Consider the following 23,895-nt stretch of genomic DNA (forward strand, 5'->3'; position numbering starts at 1 on the left):
TTTTTTTTTTTTTTTTTTTCAGTTTTTATTTCAAACATTAAGAGAGTACTGATTTTCACATGGTAGTTCTGAGTCAGGCCAAGGGTTTTGAGGTTTCTGACGTCTTTCACTGAAAAGGGCTTTCACTGTAGTAGTTTTGTTCAGTTTGTTGTGGGTCACTTGAGTTTAAAAATGTTTTTCATAGCCAGAAACTGAAATCAAATCAACATGACTAAAAGAAATAACTGATGAAATGATATAGAACATTACTGCATTCGCATCGGATCAAGATGGTTTCGCCCATTTTTCCTTTTTCACTAACACTGTTCCTTTTTTTCCTTGTTACAATCCATTCTTTATGAACATACAGAAATGACCAAAGTCACTGCAAGTAGCTGTTTTTATTTTTTGTGATCTGTTGCAAGAGTCCAACCTTGTTTCCTCTGCTGCTGTTTGTGTAGCATCTGGTTCTGTAATGAGCATCTGGATTTGTAATGAGCATCTGATTTTTTTATGTGCATGTGTGTATATATGCACATATACACACCTATACATGTATAATATATACACTATATATATGTGGATACATATAGGAAGTGTGTATACATTTATACATAATATAGTGTATATGGTTTCAACTGGAGATAAACTGAACTGGGTTCAGACACTAGCACATGCTTAACTTTCCCCTGCTCCCTCTGTATATTTTAAACAGTCTGGAGCTTTAATTTATTTTTTAAAGTGCATTTTCAATGCAGAAAAACTGTAATCCACTGATTCCTTGGAAAACATTTTTGATGAGAAAAATCTGACAGTTCTCAGCCCCAAGCAAGAGAAACCTGGGTTTGGTCAAGCTGGGGGCTGACGTGGCAGTGCCAGGCTTGTGCCTGAGTGATTAATGGACATTCTGGACTCTGGGCACCTTAGCAGCAACAGCAGCACCTTTATGAGAAGGTAGAGATAGAAAAGGAAGAAGGAAGGAAAGCTCAGATGAAGAAGAAGGAAGTATTGTGTTTACGTATCAAAATTGCTAACTTTGACTATAATGGACTTGTGCAGTTCCTGTTGGCCTTGGCTAAGAGATGCCATCTAGTCCCTTCTCCACCAGCTGACACCAAACTCCCCATGGGCCCTGCATGCTCAAACATCACCCATATGTCCCCACGCCTAAGGCTGACTTCTGAGTCAGCTTCTTGTGGGTATGTGAGTGCCAGCATCAAGTAGGAATAAGGCACCAGAGAAATCAAAATGTTACAAAAAGATGCAAACCCCATTTCAAAGAGCCTCTCCCATTGCTCCATTAAAATATTGCATGTGATACCATTCGTTTGTGTGTACCTAAAGTGTGTCAAATACAGTCTTTGAAAGGAACTCGAGGCCCTTCAGCACCAGAGATCTTCAGGAATGCACCTTTTTTCTAAACACACCCACACCCCCCCCAACCCCCCTTCCCCACCCCACACCAAAAGCAAAAGCACCAAATTGGGAGAACAAGGCTGCTTGCCATTGCTCACCTCATTTTTGAAAAAATCAAAGAAGTCTATGAAATAGAATGTTCAGGAAATGCTCTGAAATCAAATGGATTTAGGCTGTCATGTACATGGTTACTCAATGCTTTAAATGTCCAAAGAGTGTCATGAAGGGGTTGAAATGTTTGTGTTCAATGTTTAGGGGGAATGTGCTAAACAAAAGTTACTTCTCAAACGATGCCCAAATCTTCCACTAACACTTCAACCTCCCCTATCATTTTTTTTTAAAAATTGTAAAGAGGAGGAGGTTCATCTAACTATAAAAGGAAAAGATGAAGGCACATGATATTATTCGGTCCCACAATCCTTAAGAAAAATGGTATTTTGCAAGTTTGTGTGTGTGTGTGTGTGCTCGCATACATGAAATGCGAGTCCAAGGGGCCACTGGGGCAGTAGTCCAAGGGAAGCTGGAAAATGGGAACAAGAGAGAGTTTTTAGACAGAAGAAAGGAGAAAGGAAGAAATAGAGGCCTCTCTTCAGCTTTCTGTCATTGACAGTCTCAAGATTCGGCTGCTTTAGAGTCCAGAAAGGAGTTTGTTTGTCTTGGTCTAGAAAGTGCCCCAGTTAAATATCTCCAGTTCATCATGGTACAGCTTTTGGTGTTTCCCTTTTCCCTTCCCTCCAGCCAAATGATTTTTTTAAAAAAATCACAGTTTTTAAAAATTATTTTTTCAATGTTGAAAAAATATGGAAAAGCTATTGAACAGCCTTAGGGCACTGCCTCTCCATCTTCACAGTGAGCAGATGGATGGACAATCCACAGAGTCAAAGAGGAGGTGGGCAAGATCCCTTGTGCTCAGTGGTCCCTTGCCCCACCTTCCTGAGGGCTGGGGGGCCTTCACACCACCCACAGCCATTTCCCTCCTTTGGGTCCCTGCCCCGCTGCTCCCATCCATGGAATGTGGGCTGCTGAGAAAGGCAGAGCCATGCTAGAGAACGATGATAACAGTAACAGGAGGGTCTCAGAAGCAGAGGGTGAAGGAGACGGGAGGCGTGCTCTTCTCTGGCAGTGTTAGCAGTGTGCTCTATTGGCAGCCTCATTTCAGGATGGGAAAGTGTGGTTGCCCACTGAGAAGGTGAAGTCCCACTCACATTTTACTTCGTGAGACCTCAACTCTCAGGCTCACCACCTTTATGCCTCTCTTTGCATCAGGTTGGCCCCCAGTCCCTAAGAAGGCAATGATTTGAGATAGAGAGGCAGAGCCTGGCTGTGTCATACAAAAAAGGGCAACGCACAGCAGGATTTCAGAAACAAATTTAACTTTGGTTTTCCAACTTTTTCAAACCATAAAAATTAAAGCAGGGCTTCGGTGGCTTTGATCATCTGACAGCTGTTATATTTTTCTCATTTGGCAAGGCTAAGGCGGGGGGTAGGGGGAAGAGAAAAGGGGTTTCCCATAATTGGTTGAAGACACAGGGTGGTAAAATGCTTCCACACTTAAACTCACAGTCCAGTGTTTTTGACATTTCATAAATAGTTTTTTTCTCTAAAAAAAGAATAAAACAAGAACAATCCCTTTACTTACTCATCTGAAACAAAATAAACAGCAGTGGGTACAAACTTCTTCTTGTAACAATTACAAAAACAACAATATAATCCCAACTTTTAACACGCATCTTGAATCAGTTATTTTTTTTTAACCTCAAAACTGCAGCATATCCTTAAGGGCAAACTTTTCGATTAGTTTTTTTCTTTTTTTTTTTTAAATAATGTCTTCACCAAAAAAACAGTCTTGTACCAATAAAATGCATTCAAAAATAGAAAATATTACACAACAAAAATATGTATCCTTCCTTTCCAAAAAAGATTCTTCACAAAAAAATGTAGAAAAAATTCCAACAATTTTTTTCCTCTCCTAAACATTAACTTTCAGTCTAGGGCACAATTATTTATTGATTTAAATGTCTGTTTTTGCATAAAACATGGAAGATGCAAAACATTTACTGTATTAGGATTGTGAAGTTACATCCACTCCCACCCCTGCTCTAAAACGAAACAAAACCAGAAAAAAAACCAGCAAACATTAAACAAATGATAGAGTCAGTTGAGGAAAAATACCGCTGTTCTTCCCTTTACTGTGCATTTGTATGGGTAAACGGGCCAGTTTGGTATTGGGGAATGTTGAAGAAGGGAGATCAGGTTTCAAGATTGAATTCAAGAGCTTCTTTAGCATATGCTGATACCAATGAGTCACTGACAGTCCCCAGGTTTTACAACTATCCATTGCAAATCCTCATGAGAAGAGAAACACATGAAGTAGCACATGGGAAGTCAGAGGACTGAAGCGTGTCCATGTGTGTACTGTACACATACATCTTGACAAACCACTTTCTCATATACATATATATATATAGTGTGTATATATACACACACACACACACACACACAAATTTGTTACATAGCAAATTTGTTTTTAAATATTTTTTCTCAAAAGGGAGCTCAAGCATAAGTTAAAAGGTAATGTGGAAATCCAGAGGTATGAGGAAGGCTGGGGTTATTTCCTCCATACTTTCTTCCACATTTAACATGTTTGGGCATTAATTGCAATAATGACAAGATCTCTGCTCTCAGAGGAATGCTCTGTTTTCTCTACCCTCATTGAACTACCAGGTTCCTTTTATATTTTCAGCGTTGTAGTTTAAACTATGTATTTTTCTTACTTGATGATATTAATCTTTCATGTGGGATGTAGTTTGTATGTGTATTCAGTACAAATATATTTTTTTCATAGCTTTTTTCCCCTGTTGCCTATTTGCTGGTTTTTTCCCTCATGGTTTTGCTTTGTTTTGTTTCTGATTTTTTAAACAGTGAAATGTGTCCAATTTTATTTCCAGTGCATTAAACAAATTTTAAATTAAAAGAAGAAATAAACGTTTCCCCCCATCTTTCTAAAGGAAATGACTAACAAAAGTACAATACAATAGAATCAGGCATTGCCAAGAATAGCATGATGTGCAACCTCAATTACATCAAAGAAAACAAATGGACAAACAAGAATTATAGAACATAAGCATGAAGGAGCCAAGACTACATAATTCCAACTATGGTATGATTGGCAAGCACTGGTTAAAAAACAGGTAAGGCTACTCTTAGATTTCTAACTCAACATAGTTAACCACTGCTCCTCTGTCTTTTCCTTCAACTTTTAATCTTTTACTCCCTAGTTCTTTATATCTTTAAAATGAACAAATTTGTTTTTATATTTTTGGTCTACAGTAGAATTACATATTAATAATATAATAAAAAGATATTTCATTAACAGGTTGGTACTGCATCCATGTGGGGACAATAGAAAAAAAGTACTCAAATAGACATAGCAAATGGACTCTATTCTTATAAAAATAACCACAAATGTAAAGAAATTATAATCAGGGCAACAGATTAAAATGAAAAGGGGTATAGAAAGATATATTTTAGATAATATAAACTCCTGACAAGCTATGCCCTAGAATTGCAGCCTCCAAACCTTGCCCATGATTTCCACCTTTCCATAGCCTCACTTCAAGTTCAAATGGAAATGGAAACAAAATAAAGTGAACAGGTGGTTGAGCCAGCCAAAGCCTCCAAGTTATGTTAGGTGGACAGTAAGACCAGGTGGACAGCATTTGAGAAACTGGCTGGACACAGGTGAGCTGCTACTGGTATTTGTATTTAATTTGGAGGAATTTCCAGCCCACTGATAAAGAGAGAAATCAAGGAACCAAATGACTTTTCTAGTAACATATAATATATGAGATGAAATATAATTCTGTTAGAGAGGACATGGTGGTGAGATGGGAAAGAAAAGAGAAGAGAAACAGGCAGACTTCGGGCACCATCTCCTTTTGTTTTCTACAATGCATTGGTTTCCTTCTGTTGTGGAGCATTCTTTAGGATTAGCTACAGACCCCAATGTCCTCTGAGTAAATATATGTCAGCTCAGCTCCTGACATGATATCCATGCTTATTGGCCTCCTGGAGGGCTGGGTGGTTCTGGAGGGTCCCTCCCCTGCTACCACTGCTCACTGGTCCTTGCCTTCAATAAAGCAGAGAAGGTGTGCAAACTTTCAATGGCAGGGGCTCTTTACATTAACTATACCTAACTGATGACTAATTCACACAGATGGTTCCATATGGAAACAAAAAATAAAGAAAAAGAACTCGTAAGAGTTGAGCTCAGTAGCCAACTAGTGTGAAGTTTTCTTCCAGGAAAAAAAAAAAAAGAAGAAAAAGAAATGGTATCTGTCAGAAAATACTGCTTTTGGTTTCTTTTAACTTTGAGCTGTCCTTGGTTTTTCTCTCAGTCAGTTGCTCCAGTTTAAAGGAGAGTTTAGAATCTAGTGCAAATATCATCAAATCACAGCATTCCAGAGTAATATCCTGTCCCTTCATCCTAAGTGGATACTATCCCTTCAAACCTCCTCAGAAGACTGGAGGCAATGGTCCAGAAAAGCGTAACTGAATAAATTACTAATCTAGTACTCACTACGACAAGAAAGGCACTATCACAACAGATCAGCCTCCAAGCATTTTCCTTGCCATGGGCATGGGCGTTTCAACCACTCCAGCAATCACAACAAAACCCAGACTGTAGCTTTTTCAATACTTGAATTCATTGGCCAGTTGTCTGACTCTCCCACCGGTCACTGCTGTTGGCTCTGGCCATACAGAACCCTGATCTGCACTGTGTACATGCTGCCCTGTGTTTCATCAGTGACCTTTGTTTGGTTCTAAATGATTTAGCTCACTCTCTTCCATGGAAGTTTCTTTCTCTCCATCAGTCTCCAGGTCATGACTCTATTAAAGATCATTTACAGTGTCAAGTAGTGTTGTTTTTTTTTTCTATTTTTTAAACCTCTGATCAAATCCAATGTCATAAAGATAGTTCAGTACGTCCTCTGATGACAAGGTCTCCTGTAAATACCATTGTTAACAGAAGGAAAACCAAAGTGTGATCCCTTGACCACCAAAGCGTATCCCTTGAGCCTGTTGTAGTACTTTTTTTCTGAGAGAGAGGAAATTGGGCTCTCAAGATTAAAATCTTTGGTGACAGAACTGGAGTGGATATGCAAATTTCAAGGAAGAAGTTTCCCAAAGCCTCAAGAGAAGTATCCTAGGACAGTTAATGTGAATATATTTTAAAAAGTCAATCATTTCTTTCTATAGCTTTGGTTTGGTGCAGTCAATGTCCTCTTAGTGATTACCCAATACCTATTTCTAAGTACCTGTTAAAAGCTCTGGATTTAGTTTCTTATTTAAAACAGAGATAATGCTTTGAGTGCTTAAGGAATTTCTTATGCTAGTTTGGATGGCTCTAAATGGAGTTTTTCTGACTAACAAGGCTGACAACTTTCTGAACAATATTTAAACTTGGAATAGTAGACTTGGACGGATAGTAAAGAAGAGAGAGAAAAAGACAGGTTATCAATGTTGTAATCTTAGGAAATAGGCCTCAATTGAGAGTTTTCCAAATTGATTCCCCACATGTGATAGTGTTCAGAGAAATTCAACATTAGCCATTTATATGGGTTGTGATCCTTTCCTACTGTGCCAGAACCTTCAAAACTGTCACTTTGGATTCTGGAAGAGTCCTTCAGCATCTTTACTCTTGTGTTATTATTTCCCACACAATCTATTGCTTATCCTGTGATGAAAGATTCTTTTATTAACAGTTAATAAAGAGCTGTCAAACTCTGATTACTTCTAAGATTAAAAAAGATAACAAAAATAAATTTAACAAAGAAAAGTTAGGAAAAAAACCAATTTCAAAACTAAACTTTTAGGCACTATTAAGGTCTTCTGCTTAGTAAGCATAGTCTATGATGGAGCAGCTAGTATGTTCTAATCCATCCTCCAATGTCCAAGTTGGCCTAGCTTGTTTTGAAATAAACCTTTCATTTCACTGGTTTTCAGTGTTTATTGCACTGTTCCCTATCTGTCATCTTAAAGGACTTTACCACATGCATGGCCTTCCTCTTTGGTTAGCCTGATCTAGGTTTCACCCAGGGATGGAGAAGCATAATCAGGCTGAAAGGGTAATTCCAATATGGACAAGGCTATGCGTTTTTGAAAGGAGCACATCCTACTGCCCTCTGCCACACTAAAATGTGCACAAGCAAGGGGCTTTGTGGAGTAGGCCAAGACAAAGACTCCTACATCATATCAGTTGGCTTCTTCACTATTAAAACTCTTACTGAGAGCTCAGTCGGAAACAAGATTGGGTAAACTTTTTCTTAAATGTTCTTAATTTGCTGTACTAACTCAGCTTCTTTACAATAAGAAAACAGATCCTATCAGCATGGCAGTTCCTAGGCCTGATCAAGAGTTGACAGAGATTCCACAGATTCTCACCAACCCTGCTAAGATCAAGCATGATGAAAATAACTGCATTTTAATGATGCTCCTACTTCCATAACTTGCCTTTTTCTTTCCCATGCATAACACACTCTCTCCCAGCACAAGTAAGTACATTTCAGTAGTGCAATGCAGTGCAGTCATATTTAGTGCAAAAAAAGCCCTATTATAACCCAAAGCTCAACTCTAAACAGCTCTTACAAAGGTTACCAGTGCTACAAAAGTGGGAAATTCAGTCTATCTCACACTTAGGTGAGTCATCTCTTTTGTTGCTCCTGTTTGTTTCAGCTCAAAGTAGAGAAACTAGCATGCACCTATGTATTTTCAGTAAAACATTAAGCCAATAGGCAGAAAATAAAAGGAAGTAGTCTAGTTAAAATAAAGGTTATTATTTAGAAGAGGAAAACAGCCATTTAATGTAAAGGTCAGTAGTGGTTTTTACTTAATAGTTTTCATCATGTCAGATGGCTCTGATGCTAAGGGGAATGGGTTCAGAAAAAGATAAAGCTTTCCTGTTTCTTGAAACATGGTCCTAAATTTAACAGTGCTGGGCTTTTATTTTTGAATAGTGCAATCAGCTATTCCTCAAGGGCTACAGGCAGCAGCCACCTTACATAACATAAATAGGTACACTAGGAGCACTCACTTTTCTACATTGATCACTTTTTCCCTCACCTCATTAGTCTCCTATTCTCTTTTTTTTCTGACTACACATAAATACAGATATACATACACATATACAGAAATTCTCAAGGCCCCTCTCAGAATGATCAATTGAAAATTGGTACAAATAGCTCAGTGACACACTCACACAGAAGTATAATTATTAAATATAAAAGTGAATTATTACAGCAAAATTAAGAGTCTGCATTGTACCTCTTCTTGTGTTATTTCATAAGAAGAAAAAACATTCATAGTAGGATTTCTTAAGGAGCTTACTTCTTTCTTAAGATTAGTCTAGAATTAGTTTGGGATGTGGCAATATTGAGTGATTCTGGAAAAATGATTTGTATTTGATCATCATCAGGAATCTGTCTCTTCAGACGTACCCTCCAAAGGTACGTCTGCTTGTCTGCTCATACCCACACATGCATGCTATAAGTCTCAAGAGAATCAAAGTGTAGTTTAAAATAGATTGTGGGAACAAAGGAATTAAGCATAGTGGGGTCAGCACACTCAAATTACCTTAAAATATCAAGTTACCATAGATTTTCTCTATCATATCAGCTTCTCATCTTTGTTTGCCATGATGAAGATTACTAAGACATCCTGCTTTCATCTACTCTGAAAACCATAATTCTTTCAACAATAGTGCAGGAACAATTTTAATTAGATATATGCAAATTACCCTTAATTTATATCTCAATAGGCTCCTCAGGAAAACTGAGGTTCAAATCAGTGGGCCTAAAGAAGAAGTTTAGCAGCTGAAAATACCTTTGAGAATTTTCGCCTACAAATCTACAGCTGGTTCCAAATTAAAGTTTGTCCCAAGGAGAGCAAGAGCAGAGTAACTAGCCTTTGTTTTCAAAGATTCCCCTAGTTGTGAACATGCATAAAGCACTTTGAACTACAGGAAAATCTTATCTCAAATTTGAACTATTATTTTATTTTCAGTGATCTCTCTGTACACTCCTCTTGTGCCCGGACAGCACATTAGGTATACAAGTCAGGAGCTTCTACAATTTCTCTAGATGTGTTTGGCAGCATGAAGAGAAATCTTTAATCACAAAGAAGTATAGTTACCTTACTAATTCTTTGAATTGTAATAATGAGAGACAGGCAAGAACGACAAGGGGTGAGTAGTGCTAACTTTCTCTGGTAACCTTGACAACTGGCTTTAGGAATCCAGACCTGTATCAAATTTGGTCCCATCACATTGTCCTGTTCCCTCTCTTTGTTCTTCTCTGTTCACTTAATTGAAATTGCAATTATTTTAAAGATTGAGACAAGAATGTCAATCACAGCACAAAAGACAGGTTACAAAAACGTTGTCAGGCTATCTGTTAACTGAGTTGAGTTGAAAACAGTATGCTTTCAAATGAAGTACTACAATTTCCTTTTTTTAAAAAATAGTTTCTAATTTGTTTTTTCCTTCTTTTGTGGTGGAGGGGTATAGATGGGTGAAGTACTGGCAATGCAGTGCCAATCTTCCTCTGTTACTGTCCCCTCTAGTGCCTGGGGTTGGGGCAGGTGCAGGGGTGTGGGGAAGGAGAGAGAAGCAATGGGGAAACAGATGTTTCTCTACTTAAGACTTCATGAACACATACAGTCTTGAAATGGCTATAAAAGCAACAACTACAATGACAAAAATCAACAGATCAATTGATTTTGGCATTTTAGCAGCACCCCTTCCTTTTCTTTCCTGGGTATCTTGCAGTAGATATTAATTAGAAATACCCAAAGAATTTAATTAAACTAATTTATTTCCAGCCTTATTCCAAAAAGGATTTGAGGAGGCAATAAGGATTTGTAGTACAAAATGCATGGTCTTCGTCTGCAATCAATAAAAAAATATCTATTCTTTGGCCCCAGACCTGTTAGTTTAGGTAAATAGGGTTTCTTTCTCAAGGAACAGGTTTTTGTTTTAACTATTCTATCCTCAAAGCAAAGAGAGAATTTCTCTCTTAAAAGCTCATGAGTGCTATTTGAAATGGAAGATAAGATTTTTGTGGAGGAAAAATTCCTTCATGGTAGGATGGAAGGCTTTTCTTTCTCAGGGGAAAATAATACAGTAAGGGTGAGCAGTTATTTGACTGTCCGCGGACAGTATCAAATTAAGAAATTAAAATCCTTTACTATCTTGAGAAGAAAGAGAGAAAGGGAAACAAATAAATCAACAAACAAACCTTACTAAAATACACATTCCTCCAGTTTCAGATTTCTAAAAAGTAATAATTATGCTTAAATCAAGGTTTGTAGATAGCAAACAACTGTTTGAATGTGTGAAAGTATTATCCCTTTGCTCTACCATGTTTCACTTTCTTTGAAGGAATTGCATCTATGCACACTTATCCTGAAGTCCAGTGCAGAAAATAAACTTGTTTGCTACCAGCCTCAATCTCAGAACATTTCCTAAGCTATATCTGTAAATTCTAGAGCTACATATCTGTAAAATAAGATGCAGACTTTCTGAAATGCATTGTGTGTGTGTGTGTGTTGCAGAGGGAGAGGGGAGCGAAGCAAGCTTTTGATGGAGAAAAGAAGAAAAAAAAATCTTCCTATCCTCACAAATATATACTATAGTGTTTCTGTCTATTATTTTGATGCATTAGTTACTGTTAGGGCTATTGATGCTCCTGACAGGTGTCAGCTTGGAAAGACAGGAAGCTCATAAGCAATAATAAATTCACACCTTGGAGTCTCTAGAATATCAAACAGGATTTAGACATTAATCTGAGACTAACACAGAGGTTGTGGTGAGAAATTCTGGGTCTTGTTGTTGGAATACTTCTTGGGGAACTAGAAAGAACAGTGTCAAGAAGGCATCCCAGATTGAGGACCAAGTAAGATCTATCAGAACCAGAGCCTCTCCTCCTCCATATTATACTTTAAATGATAGCATTTTAGGATTTAAAAGAGTCTTTCTTCCTTTGGAAGCCAGTGCCTAAGGAGAGGATTACTTTAGATAAAGAGTACTTTAAGAAAAAAAAAAAATACCAGGAGTTAGAATGGACAAAGAAAAAGAAGGATATAGGATTGATTGGGAGAACATTCCAAGTGAAGATCACAGTCCTAAGCAATGTAAATATTGCCTTTAAGAGATGTTGTTTTCCTACTGGATGCATGCCTCATAAAGGCTTTCAAAACTGCTATCTATTTCATTGTTCTCTGTGGTGTGAGTTGATGTTATAAACTGGTTTGATTAAAAGCTAGGTCAAGTCTCAAGTCAAATAAAAATACATTTCTGATATTAAATGTTGATTGTTTTTGTCAAAGGGTAAAGCAAGAACTGAAAGCATACCGCCTATGCACTCAAAACCACATAGTACTCTAAATGTCACAGGACTTGTCTTCATTAAAGCTGAGAGGCGATGTGGTATCATGGCAAGAATATTGGACCAGAAGTCAGGAAAGACTGTGTTACAAAGTTGTTGTGAATGTGACATTATAAGCATCCTGAAAGGGATACACCCAGAATGGTATCAGTCAGTCTTTTGGGCAATGCTCTGGTGACCAGACAGGATAATCCATTGCAGTGAGATCTAACATGACAACCAAATTATATGCGGAGTATTTAGGTGCTGGGGAGTGCACTGCATGGCTCTTTAGGTATCTATTTAGCTCTGTTATTATTTTATTTAAGTATATATTAAGTTTATGTTTAGGCAATCTCTGGTGGCAAAAACAGACACTTTCAAAACTTTATGGATCTTTTCATCCATTACTAAGTTACTGCTCAAAGTTCTAAACCAATCAATGATTTTTTTTTTTCCAAAAGACAATAAATAAAAAAATTCTTCCTAATTTTTCCTACAATGTGTTCAAGTGGATGTGGCTTTTCTTGTTTGAGAAGAGCTCACTAAGCCTTGAACAGTTATCAAAATTATTTTGAAATATTACTCTTTTCTTTAGGTTCCTATAATGTAAAGTCTGATAAACAAGTAATTTGACTAGTGGAAACCGTCAACATTAATGATTTTTTTTTTTCTCCGTCAAAAGTGGTTTACTCATATCAAGAACCTGAACACTGTGGTATTTTAAAAAAAACAGAAAATATTTTTCTCTTCATCTTTGGCCAAATGTGAAGGTAAGGGGAATTAATGACCTCAGCTAGTACAGTTGACATTTAAAACTCTGACTCAGGTCCTCCCACTCTCAAAAGAATATTGATAACTTTTAAACTCTGAAGCTAAAATGAAGACATGCTTCACTCTGCCTACGACTCTCAAGTTTATGAACTCACTCACTTTAGTGTTCTTTCATTAAATAAAGCTTAAAGAAGGATGTTCAGAGTGGGGTGGAGAAAGGAAGAGAAACGAACAGTTAGGGGTCACAATTATTAGAGTTTTGGGGGCAGTAATGAAGACGAATAGGTAATTTGAAGTAGTCTTCAAGAGAAACAAGAAATAAAGGGAAAGGGTTAGGAAAACGAAAGAGGGAAATAATGAAGTTGATATAATTTGGATATTACGTGATCATTAGAGAAGAAACAGCCTCACTAACAGTCAATTCACAATTATGTCTAGTAGAAATATATCTGCTGGAACACTTTGGAGAACAGATTGGTAATTTTGCCATTACACTAGACATTAGCCCTTTCAAAGCAGACTAAGAGTACGCAGTTCCTTAGTGAATACAAGGCTTCACAACTGGAGAGCATCGCAGGGAGCTTGGCTAAGGTGAAAAGGGACTTGCTGGAGAGGCACAGCAGAATGGGATGGGATTAGAAAGCAACAATCTATTAGGAAAGATGAAAGGAAGGAATTCCCCAGTGTTCAAGCTGAGAAGTCTTCATATTGGACCAGTGTGAGTGTGAGGAGGTCTTTTATACTGAGGTTTTAAAAAGCTGACTTCATTTTGTCCTCAATGTAGAAGTGAAGAAGGACACTAGTTTCAGGCACCCAGGATGGTGGAAAAGTTTATTCAACTGAGGCTTTCCATGCGTTGGGTTGAATAGCTGAGGGAAGCTGAAGAAACTCTTTTATCTGAAAATATGATCTGAAAATATTTATTGTATAGGAAGACGGGATGCCTGATTTCTGAAGTTTCCTTGATGGCCCAACTAAAGAAGAAAGGCACCAAATCCTCACTTTAACAGGTAAATGGAGATCCTGAGGGCTGGATACCCAAGAGCCACCATTTTATGGATCCCTCAGATTTAAAAATGTATCAGATAGATATTTCCAAATTCTATTTCTATTAGCCTCTGTGGATAAAGAGTTCCTGAAACTCTGGTTTTAGTTTTTTTGAAAAAAAACTCCCAGGAAAATGAACACTATTATTGCCAAGCTGCCTCCAGGGAAAGGTTGAAGACTAGTTAAAATAATTCTAAGCGTATTGAAAAAAGAAAGTAGTAAAGAACCAGTATTAAAATGAATGTTTGAGAATACAGTGGGGACAACTAGGTAATTCACTGTCTTATGCTTTTCAGAAGACTGGCCCTTTGAAATGCAGCCTGTTATTGTTGGTCAGATCATGTGGCACTTAAGTAGCCCCTTGGTCATATTTTTAAAAGCAAATATAGACAGTGACAGTCCTACAGGGGGAGATCACAGATACATTCACATGCACCTCTTTTGTTCTTCAGATATTGAATGGGTCAGCTAAACAAGATCGCTTTGAATATGAACCTCTTTGTATTAGTCACACCAACAAAAAAGTTTCAAAAAAAGTTTTCACTTTCCTACATTTGCTAAATCTGAGCTTTAAAAAATTCTAAAATCCTCTAAAGACAATACTGAAGCTGATAATATAAAAAGCAAATTAGAGCAGTAATGATTATTACTAAATGCACCAGATTAACTGCAGCAGGTTGGTGATGGGTGATATATGCAAAGACATAATATTTCAATCAACTCATGATCATAGGCAGATTCAAAAGTTAAAATGAATATAATGTAATATATATTTCAATATAGAGTTGTTATATATAATGTGTATGTCCTAGGTTTCAGAAATACTGCAATGTAGTGTATTGTACTTAAGTAAGCATACCTAAATAGTAACTCATATTCTTTCACAAAGTCACTAGTACTGTTAATTAAAAGAAAAAAAAAAACCGAAACAACTAATTGTTTTTCCAGTAAAAAGAAATACCTATGGTTACAGTCACAGACTTCTTTTGGATATAGAAAAACAATATACATTTTAAAAAGTAATAACGACAAAAAAGTTGCAACTGTAAGTAGCCTTACTTAACAGGGGAAGGGGAAAAGTCACCAGAATAGAAGAGGAAAGAAAATGTCTTCTGACTTCTGTAAAGCAGAAATAATCTACAAGTCATAAAAATAACAAACCATCTAGTAAAAGAAGGGCATGGGAGTGAGAAAACTGAATCCTGAATTCCAGGCCACCAAGCCTTCAGAGTCCATTCATTCAGTACATTATACCAGAGTGGCATTCTACTTCAATGTTTGAGATGGGCAAGAGCAATCAATTCCTAGAGATTACCAAAAAATATTCCCCCTAGTAGTCTATTGGTTTGCTAGACATGGTAAACAACCCACTCCTGGAAAGACTTTGGCAAAGGCCACATTGGTTTCAGGAGACACAGTTTGTGAATTATGATGATATCTTGTGAGTACAGGCAGAATTAGGAAGCTTTAGTTTGAGAATAAAATTTACGTGTGTGTGTACGTGTGTGTGTGCGCACACTGCATTGCATAGAGGAAAGGAATGAAGACCTTTGAGCTATGGGATGGCTCAGGCCAAAGTTTGTGTGGGCTTTGCCTGCCTGGCGTTGGTCCCCACCCCCACCGCCCCACCTCCAGGAGACCTGGGGAGATGCCCTGGACTGCTGCTCCCTCTTGTCTGCTCACCAGTTGAAGACTTCTGTTATACCTTATTATGGAGGAAAACAGCCTGTCCCTGTGGGTTTGCTGTGGATTCAACAAGCTGCATTTGTTTCTCCCAATTCTGAAACATTACAAAAAGCAACAGAGTGGGCAGGTGACTGCTTCCTGGGAAGGGAGCCACAAGTCTTAAACACAATGGTGGGAAGAGGCAACTGTATCTATGCACGAGGACCTCTGCCTGTGTGTGCTTCATTTGGGGGGCACACACACTTCCAGATGACAATAAGTATATACAGAAACACACACATGCACACACATGTCAATAAATCCAATAGAACCGTAGAGTTTGTTAAATGCACTCTACTCCACATAAGCATATTCAAGTTTCTCATGAAAGGGATACATAGAAATTACTGATGGTTGGGCTCCTTCAGAATGCCCTAAAGTCTCATCAGATATTGATGCGCCCAACTAAGGCAACAAAGCATAAGCAGATATGTGAGATATGTCAGACCTTCGACTCCTAACCAGAAGTTCAAAAATGTATCTTGTTGTCACTGGGCAATATGAATGTGAAACAGTTTTGTGCTGAGGGAAGCTCACACTGTGTGTGCACATGTATAAACAATGTATACTCATTTATAGACATTTTGGACAGCAGTGGTGACATACCGGATGGGTTAAGACTCTTTCATTACTAGAATCTACATATAAATTGCAATGATTTTGCTGGGTAATAACAACTGTTGCAATACTAGTAGAAACAGATGCCCCCAAGGTTTTTTTTTTTTTTTTTTTTTTTTTCTCTCTCTTGGATGTATCAAAATCTCACTGAGGCATTCTAAACCAAAGAAACCTCTGAATTTGAAAGAGGGTTAGTAGTGACTTTTATACCCTCACTGGGCATCCCAGAAGCCTGGACTCTCAGGACTGTGGCTAGATTTTGCCTGTGATCTGTAGATTATGCTCTTGCACTGGAGACTTGAAAGTTATGAGTCTGCATTCAAACAAAGAACCACCAGATAAAAGAGATGTTCTCTAAAACTGAGGAAAAAAAAGTTTAGAGATATACACTCTATAGAGAAAGAAAGCTTTTTGCTGGGATTGTTCTCCTTATTAAGGAAATGTTTAAAACTAGTATTCCCAGGCACCTGTGATTGCATTTTATAGGGTTCTATTTAGTAATATGATGTCTATTTTACATTCAGCCCCAACCTACATCACTGAAATAGAATAGGAAATAGCAGCCGCTATCTGAGAGTGGCCAGTTCTAGAAAAGTTTGGTGCCTCCCCAAGAAGTCACTATTTCTATAGTCCTCAATCACGAATAGGGCTTATTTTTGTGATAATGTAACTATTAAACAGCAAGAAATGCCTATAACTTCAGAGCCTTCTCATTTCTATATCTTTTATCCTCTTCCCAGGGCTTTCTGATTTAAGGCAATAATGCTATACTATAAGTAGCCTTTTGTGAAAATACCTTAATTGAGGTCACTTAAGATTAGATTTCAGTCTGAAAGTCTACAGTTTATGGAGCAAAAGGTGGAGCCTAAAGAAACCACTGGAATGGCAGGTGTTTTAGTCAGTGGTGTGGAAAGACGATGTTTCTCGTTTCAACCCAGGGCATTTTTACCCATCATGCAGTGAGGAGAAAATACATAGTTCTGAAAAAGAACCCACACCATGTAGCCCTAATTTGCTACCTCTTCACTCTAAAAAGGATGGAAACAAGCCCTACTATTCCATAACCATTCCCGGGGATCTGCTAAGGTACATTGCTGATGGCTATAGACTCAGTGTTCAAGGAGAAAAAAAAATCTTCAGAGACTTAGAAAAGTCTTTGGAATATTTTGGTCAGGCTAATCGTCTTGATACTCAGTGCTAGAAATGATGCTTTGGATTAGTAGTTTCCACATTCTGAATTTACAGGAACACTGAGTCACCACAGCCTTTTTTCTTGTAAAGGTTTAAGTGATAGCAGAAATAGCAACTCTACACAGAAAGCCCTTGGGACTATGAAAATACTCTCTCTCAAGAGCAAGGGCTCTTCCATGCCCCTTTTCTGCCTCTATATGTAGCCTGAGCACCAGGGTAGAGGTTGCTTTTGAAAGTTTGCCCCATGTAATCTATTTCCTGGGTACCTAAGAGAACAGCCGTTTTCTTCATGAAAACACAAAGAGGGGAAAGAGGCTGCTGCTGTTCCAGTGGGAAGTTATGTCTAGCCTCAGAAGGCCTGGTGGCTGGGTCAGCTCAAGCACTCTCTTCATGCACTGCAGGCTCAGGAGGCATTGGGTTGCTTTGCTTTTTCTATGGAATTAGGGAGCCTATTGAAATTCTAGTGCACCCTTCCTTTTGTTTGTCACCAAGTCACATGGTTCTGTCTTCAGTATCCTATTTTTCTTTTTTTTTTAATTTCTTTTTCTGAGGAACAAAATTGGCCATTTAAATAAAGTTCTTTTCTAGTGAGTAAAGAGGTTTCTCAGAGCCAGAAATCACTGAAAAGAGAGTCTGTCGACCCTACCGATGGAAAAGCCCAGAGATTTCTCTAACCACTTCTTGCCAAACTTCCTAGTTTTGTGATTGGATGTTTCTTGGTTTAGCATTGTTTGGTGCTGAATCCATTTTGCAATTCTTTTGTTCTCTGCCCTAGAGCTTCCATTACCCTGGACTTCAACTCATTACCAAATTAAAGAATTCTTTTAGAAGATTTCTCTTAAGAGTCAGGTCACAACAGAAAGGGCACCCTCCTGTTCTCCTAAATCTCAAGGGTATCTCAGGTTGTGTCTGCTCTTACATTGTACCTTCCTTTTGTTCCCTTTTGATGCAGCAGCACACTGGCTATAGCAGAGGCAGACCTGATTTGACTATCTGATACCTTTTCCGCAAAATCATATATCCCCTGCTCCCAGCCCCAACTAATCAAATAACATCTTCTAGAACAACAGAGGAAAGCTCCAGAATGGGTGTATATCCGGTGACTCCTGGCCAGATCTACCTTGCTCCCTGTTTTCCTAGGGGTCACAGGTGTTGGGAGCATTGTGGAGGAGCCCCAACAAGGAAGCGACATAAGGCTTTATTAGGTTTTCTCAGGAATCGAAGGGGTTTTATAAGGGGCATACCTCATTTTTGACTTCTGTGCTGAGAGAAAACATTGAGTTTTGGGGGCAGGCAGAGCACAGACAGCTGGTGTGCTTGTGTGAGGGAAGTACACATAGCTCAAGGCTTTAGGACTGAATGTGAAACAAACATACCTGGAGGAAAACTTTTCTCTTTTCATTATCAGAATTCACAAATTCTTACTGTTCATGGGTTGAAAAAGAGTATTTTGGGAACTTATTGAATATTTTGGTGATACAAAATAAAACCCTTATGACTCTTAAACACAGCAAACCCAAGTCTTTCTAAGGCCAAGAGCTACTATGATCTCTAAGATGACTAGGAATGAACTGCAGCTAGAATATGAGCAGGAAATTATCCAGCACACTTAATCATGGCACAAATAGATTCAAAGCATTAGGAATTTGAGAAGAGAACAGTCTATAAAACTGTTATTAGGAGCTAAAGTTTACCTCTCAATTAAAAGATACAGGAAACCATTTTGATACAGAGATTTTTTTCATTTCAGATTTTTTTTTCTTTGCTTAGCTTGTTCCTCAGTTTTTCCCCCTGTGTAGAGTTGTATCAGATCCATGTGTTCCAATTATTTTCTTTTTTAGGATTATATTTCACACATTTGGGGGCCTTTTTTGTACAAATATTGGCATTTAATAAGGAAAAATTGCCCATGATGCTGAGATAATACCAATGCTTTTAGTGTCAGAAAATATTATTTTTTTATAAACCATGTCTAAATATCTTGAGATAAAAATTCCCCTTTGACTTTTTTCCCTTTCCCTTGTTTGGCAAATTCCATTTTAAAATTATAAACTGCTAAAAAATGTCCTTTCCATACTATTTCTCTCTTCCTTGTACTCATCCGAAGAAGTCTTAAATCTGGAACATTTGCCTTTATCTTATCTATCTGTTTCCTGGCTACTAGAAAGAAATTTTTTTAGCACTCATATCACCCTACCATGAAGGTCTAAATGTAAGATGACTGTAGGACTTGAAACAAAAAAAAATTAAAAAGATCCACACTCATTCTCTGATTTTGAAGCAAATGTCTTTCCCTATTTCTAAAGATATTTGTGATTGTTTAACTTAAAAGTGAGAATTGACAATCTAAAAGCATCTCTATCCTTTTGAAACAGGTCCAGATTGGTTTATTTCCTAAAATGTGGGTCAGTTTGGAAAGTGGCCATTTGATGGGCCAGGAACATAGCAATAAACAACTACCTCTTTGCTCCTCCAGATTAGATCTCCCACTCCGATCCAGCTTCTTCCTCTTTCCACAAAATAATTTGTCAACTATTTTAGAATGTGACATGTTTGGGAAGGATAAACATACAGTAGGAATATGTCTACTGCTATGCAAACCTGGCTGGTCTATTTGTCATGGACTACAATGATTATATCACCTCATTAAGAATTCTTTAGGGATCCTCCACCTCCTCCCCCCTCCCTTTTTTTAAGAGACACTTCCTTTACAGGGAAAGGATGATAGACTCCTCAGGGTTTCACGTCACCTGCAGCTTTTTCTCTACATGTTCTACCAAAAGAAAAGGTGAATTCTAACCCAATTGCTTAGCATTTTACATGGCAAATCAGCATTAAGGCAAATGGGTCTCTCTCAGATTTGAGAAACAGAAAGCTACATGTGGCCCATAATGGCACCTAAGATCAACTTTTCAGGAGGTATTAGTGAAAATTCTTCCTACTTTGCTAAATTTGAACAAAGACACTTTCAAATCTACTGTGAAACAGTTAAAAATATTTTAAAGTGGCTTTTGGCCTTTCTTTCATTTGTAACATGTATTGAGTGATTTCATGTCATTGTCTTCCAGCTTTAAGAGTTTTTTTCTTAAGGTCAATCTTCTCTTCTCATTTTATGGGTGGAATCACTTGTTTTCCAAAATTTCAAAACAATTCCATGACATAGTTAATTAACTAACGCTCCCTCTATTGGTGGTAAGTGGAAATACTAGTCTTACAACACTGCTATTTTAAAAAACAAAATTAGCAATAGAAAAATGAACTTACATAATATCTCGGAAGCTGTTCCTCACTAACTGTTAAAACCGGTCAGTTTTGGACACACAGTTCTTGGTAGGACTCCTCTTAGAAATCACAATAGGTTTTACTCAATAGTCAGTTAACCACCCAAGTTTACATTAAAACTTCTAGCAAAATATCCACTGAATTAAGCACTGTGGGACCAAATCAAACTCACAAACACTTCAGTTACACTAACCTTACAAAGCATCACAAAGAACTTGTGAAAAAGATCCAAGTTAACCAAATGTCTAAAATATATGAATAAAATCAATTTAGTCATTACAGAGTTGTTTGTGTTGGAAGATTTTCCCTCGTTTGCTGCACAGTTTTTGTAAATAAAATGCTGACAGGAAAATTAGAAGGAAAATTAAATTAAAATGTAATGTAATTTTGAAACTAAAATACTCTCTCCTTTCTTCTTTTTAAAACTGTAGTTTGGTGTTTTGCTTTGTTTAAAGATTTGCTTTCCCCTAAGTATGTTAAAATATGCCCAGCAATGAAATCACTTTGGGAGTTTCAGCTAGGTTTAAGAATTCCTATATTTCAGCTGGAATCCCTTCAGGACACTGTCTATAATGGAAATGTCACTATTATAATACCTTGATCAGGACCGAGGAGAGAAATCCCTACTAGGAAGAGAGAGTGGCATCTGGTATGATGCAATAGATTGGTGGTCTTTTGAATGGTGGCTGTTGGCATCTGGGAATTTTTTTGTTAATTTCCCTAAAACCTTTCCAAGAAGCAAGGGTTAATTCATCATCTAAAGAATGATCATCTTATTTAGCCCTCTTAACCATGGTGGAAACAGTCAGAAGGTGATATCTGAAAGGAAAAAAGTAATTTTGGCATCAATGCATCTTGATCTGTAACAGGCTTCTCATAATGATGCTCTTTGTAGTTGGGAAGGGTGAGGAGCTATGGCAGAGTTTTGTGAACTCCTCTTCCTGGCTGATCACAAAAGAAAAGACCCCATTTATCAAGACTTCTAGACTACTAGTGTTTCACCAAGAAAAAAAGTAAAGTCAATAGAAATTCTAGAATTGTAAGATCTCAATGAAATTTTGGAGAAGCAAGCAATCTCTTTCTGAAAGATAAAGTCTCTTCCATGAAAAAGAACAGAATTCTAGATGAATCAGTTGAAAAAATTATTCAGTGGGGCAACTTAAGCTTGCTAAAGTCAAGGAACTACATATCAAAATACAAAGCAGCAATTCAAATTACAGCAGGGATGGGCTGGCCACAGAGGCCCTCATCAACCCAGGCAATACTTAAAATAATAAAAATTAAGAAAAATTAAAAAAAATATGAAGAAAATATCCTTCCTCTCTTTCAAATATAACTTTAGTTGCCTTTTATTCTTTCTACCTGGAAGCAGTATCGCTAACCTTAACAGTCTTGACTTACCAAAAAATATATATATGTGTGTGAAATAAAATAAAAGAGAAGGAATTGGTGGCAGTGTATGCAAAACCAAAATGAAAAAAATTACTTTTAACAATTTCACTTTTTTTGTTTTTTTTTTACACAAATACTGTTGTAAATATATTAAAAAAATCAGCATTCTATCTGGTAAACGTCACTTTTGCCCCTCTATAAAATTTTGAATTAAAAAAGCCTCAAGAACTTTTTATTGTTCCCCCCACCCTCCATTTCTCTTTCTTTTTCTCTTCCACAAGAATATATCCTGACACTTTTTTTTTTTTGCAAAGATTGTTGGAAATAATCCTTCTCTTGTACCTAGAAACATAGGTGCAAATTTCTGATATCTTTGTTTTATCTGCATTCCTGCCTTTCATGAAAGTCCCTCTTGATTGTGCTGAGGCTGTGGCTCAGCGAAGACACTGAATAAATACGATAGCCACTGTTGCTTGTTGCTTGTCCAAGTCTTCCTGGCTTCTGCTGCAAGAGGGGGATATGGAGAAGGTGGGCCAGGGTGTGTGGACCCGGGCAGAATCTGGGGAAGAAGCCTGCCATTTGTCTTTCTTTCCCACACCACCGAACCCACTGCCCTTCCCACCCCCACAGCCCTTTTATGAAATCAGACAATGTGGTAGGTGTAAAACAGCAGGGCCTTTCCTCTGGGTTTTCAACCAGAAGTGATATTCCACAGTTTTAACTGGTTACTGTGAAGTCCAAGCGGCCAGAATTGTGAAAATGTCCACTGAAACACTGCAAGCGGTGTACTTAAAGACAGTAGGCCTTTTAGATTTTGTTATATATTTTTTTGTAGTGCTCTTCACAAGTGGAATTTTTTTTTTTTTTTTTTTTTACTTTTTTTTTAAAAGATTTTTTTGTAAAGAAGGGTTGTATTTAGAGGCCAGTAGCTAGAGATCCAACCAGTGGACCTCTTGAAGCACTACCAGGCCTTAAGGCCACCATCCGAGGGAGACTGGGAAAACTATTATTCACCCAAGCCTCCGGAAATGTAATGTACCAGCAGGCAAAAAACAGTTCTTCATGTAGTACAAAATGAAACGAAACAAAAACAAAACCAGAAAGTAAAAATGAAACCAAAACATTTCTTAAATTCTAGTGCCATAGCTTTTTTGTTTGTCTGTTTTTTGTTGTTGTTTTGTTTTGTTCATAAGAAAGAGAGAAAGATACTACTTATCCGTCAGACACATGCATCCTCATGTGGTCGTTGAACTGCTCGATTTGGTCAAACTTTGCTGGGCAGACGGAGCAGACGTAAGTGGTCCCCTCCGTGCAGGCCACCACGCCTGTGGGGCCAGCGCGGGCACCTGGGGGTGTGCCTGCAGGGGGGGTCCCATTGCTGGCACTGTGCAGGGCCACGTGTCGCTCCAGGAGGGTCTTGTGAGAGAACTTCTTTTTGCAGATGTAGCACTCGTAGGACTTCTCTCCCCGGTGGAGGCGCATGTGCACGTTGAGGGAGCTCTTCTGGGTGAAGCGCTTGTTGCAGATACTACACTGGTATGCCCTCACTCCTGTGTGTGTCACCATGTGCTTGATAAGGTAATCCTTTAAGGAGAAGGAGCGCCAACAGATGCTGCATTGGTGGGGCTTCTCACCTGTTGATGTAGGAAGAGACAGCAAGCAGGACAGAGCGAGACATAGCAAGGGATGGAGAATGAAGGACAGAAAAACAAGACAACAAAAAAGAAAAACAAAACAATTAAAAAATAAAATCTGATTGCTTAACGGATCATCCTTGATTGGAAAAATCCAGGCCCTCCTAGCCTCTCATGTGCAGAGAAATTTTGCTTTGTGGTGACGCCAGGACAGTTTTGTTTTCCATTTCCCTATGCCATAAAATGGCTTTCTTGGAAAGCTACCAGATATTCCCCACTAAAAGTCTTCAAGGTCACTCCGTGGAAAAGGGAGGGCTACTTTTGAAGGGGGTCACTTTCAGTGTCCTGATTAGGGGATTTAGTGTTTCCCATTAACATTATCAAACAAATAGAAGAAATAAGAGAAAAGAAAGATC

The 23,895-nt window shown here is 37.9% G+C and overlaps 1 protein-coding gene and 1 long non-coding RNA gene across 23 annotated transcripts in view; one reads left to right on the forward strand and one right to left on the reverse strand.

The window, feature by feature from the left end:
- Positions 1–23,895, reverse strand: part of ZBTB20 (zinc finger and BTB domain containing 20) — an 833,136-nt gene continuing 809,241 nt past the window's right edge. For all 22 annotated transcript variants that reach the window (XM_063630087.1, XM_063630085.1, XM_063630084.1 and 19 more), the window contains one exon: positions 1–23,479. In XM_063630087.1, the coding sequence (XP_063486157.1) occupies positions 23,058–23,479 (422 nt within the window). In that variant the 3' untranslated portion in view covers positions 1–23,057. The remainder of the gene's footprint in view (positions 23,480–23,895) is intronic.
- LOC129471625 (uncharacterized) overlaps positions 13,517–23,895 on the forward strand; it is a 19,050-nt gene continuing 8,671 nt past the window's right edge. Inside the window, exon 1 of the long non-coding RNA XR_008653669.2 lies at positions 13,517–13,600. This is a non-coding gene — a long non-coding RNA (uncharacterized lncRNA). The remainder of the gene's footprint in view (positions 13,601–23,895) is intronic.

The sequence above is a fragment of the Symphalangus syndactylus genome, chromosome 21 (assembly GCF_028878055.3).
Source record: "Symphalangus syndactylus isolate Jambi chromosome 21, NHGRI_mSymSyn1-v2.1_pri, whole genome shotgun sequence".
Taxonomy (NCBI): domain Eukaryota; kingdom Metazoa; phylum Chordata; class Mammalia; order Primates; family Hylobatidae; genus Symphalangus; species Symphalangus syndactylus.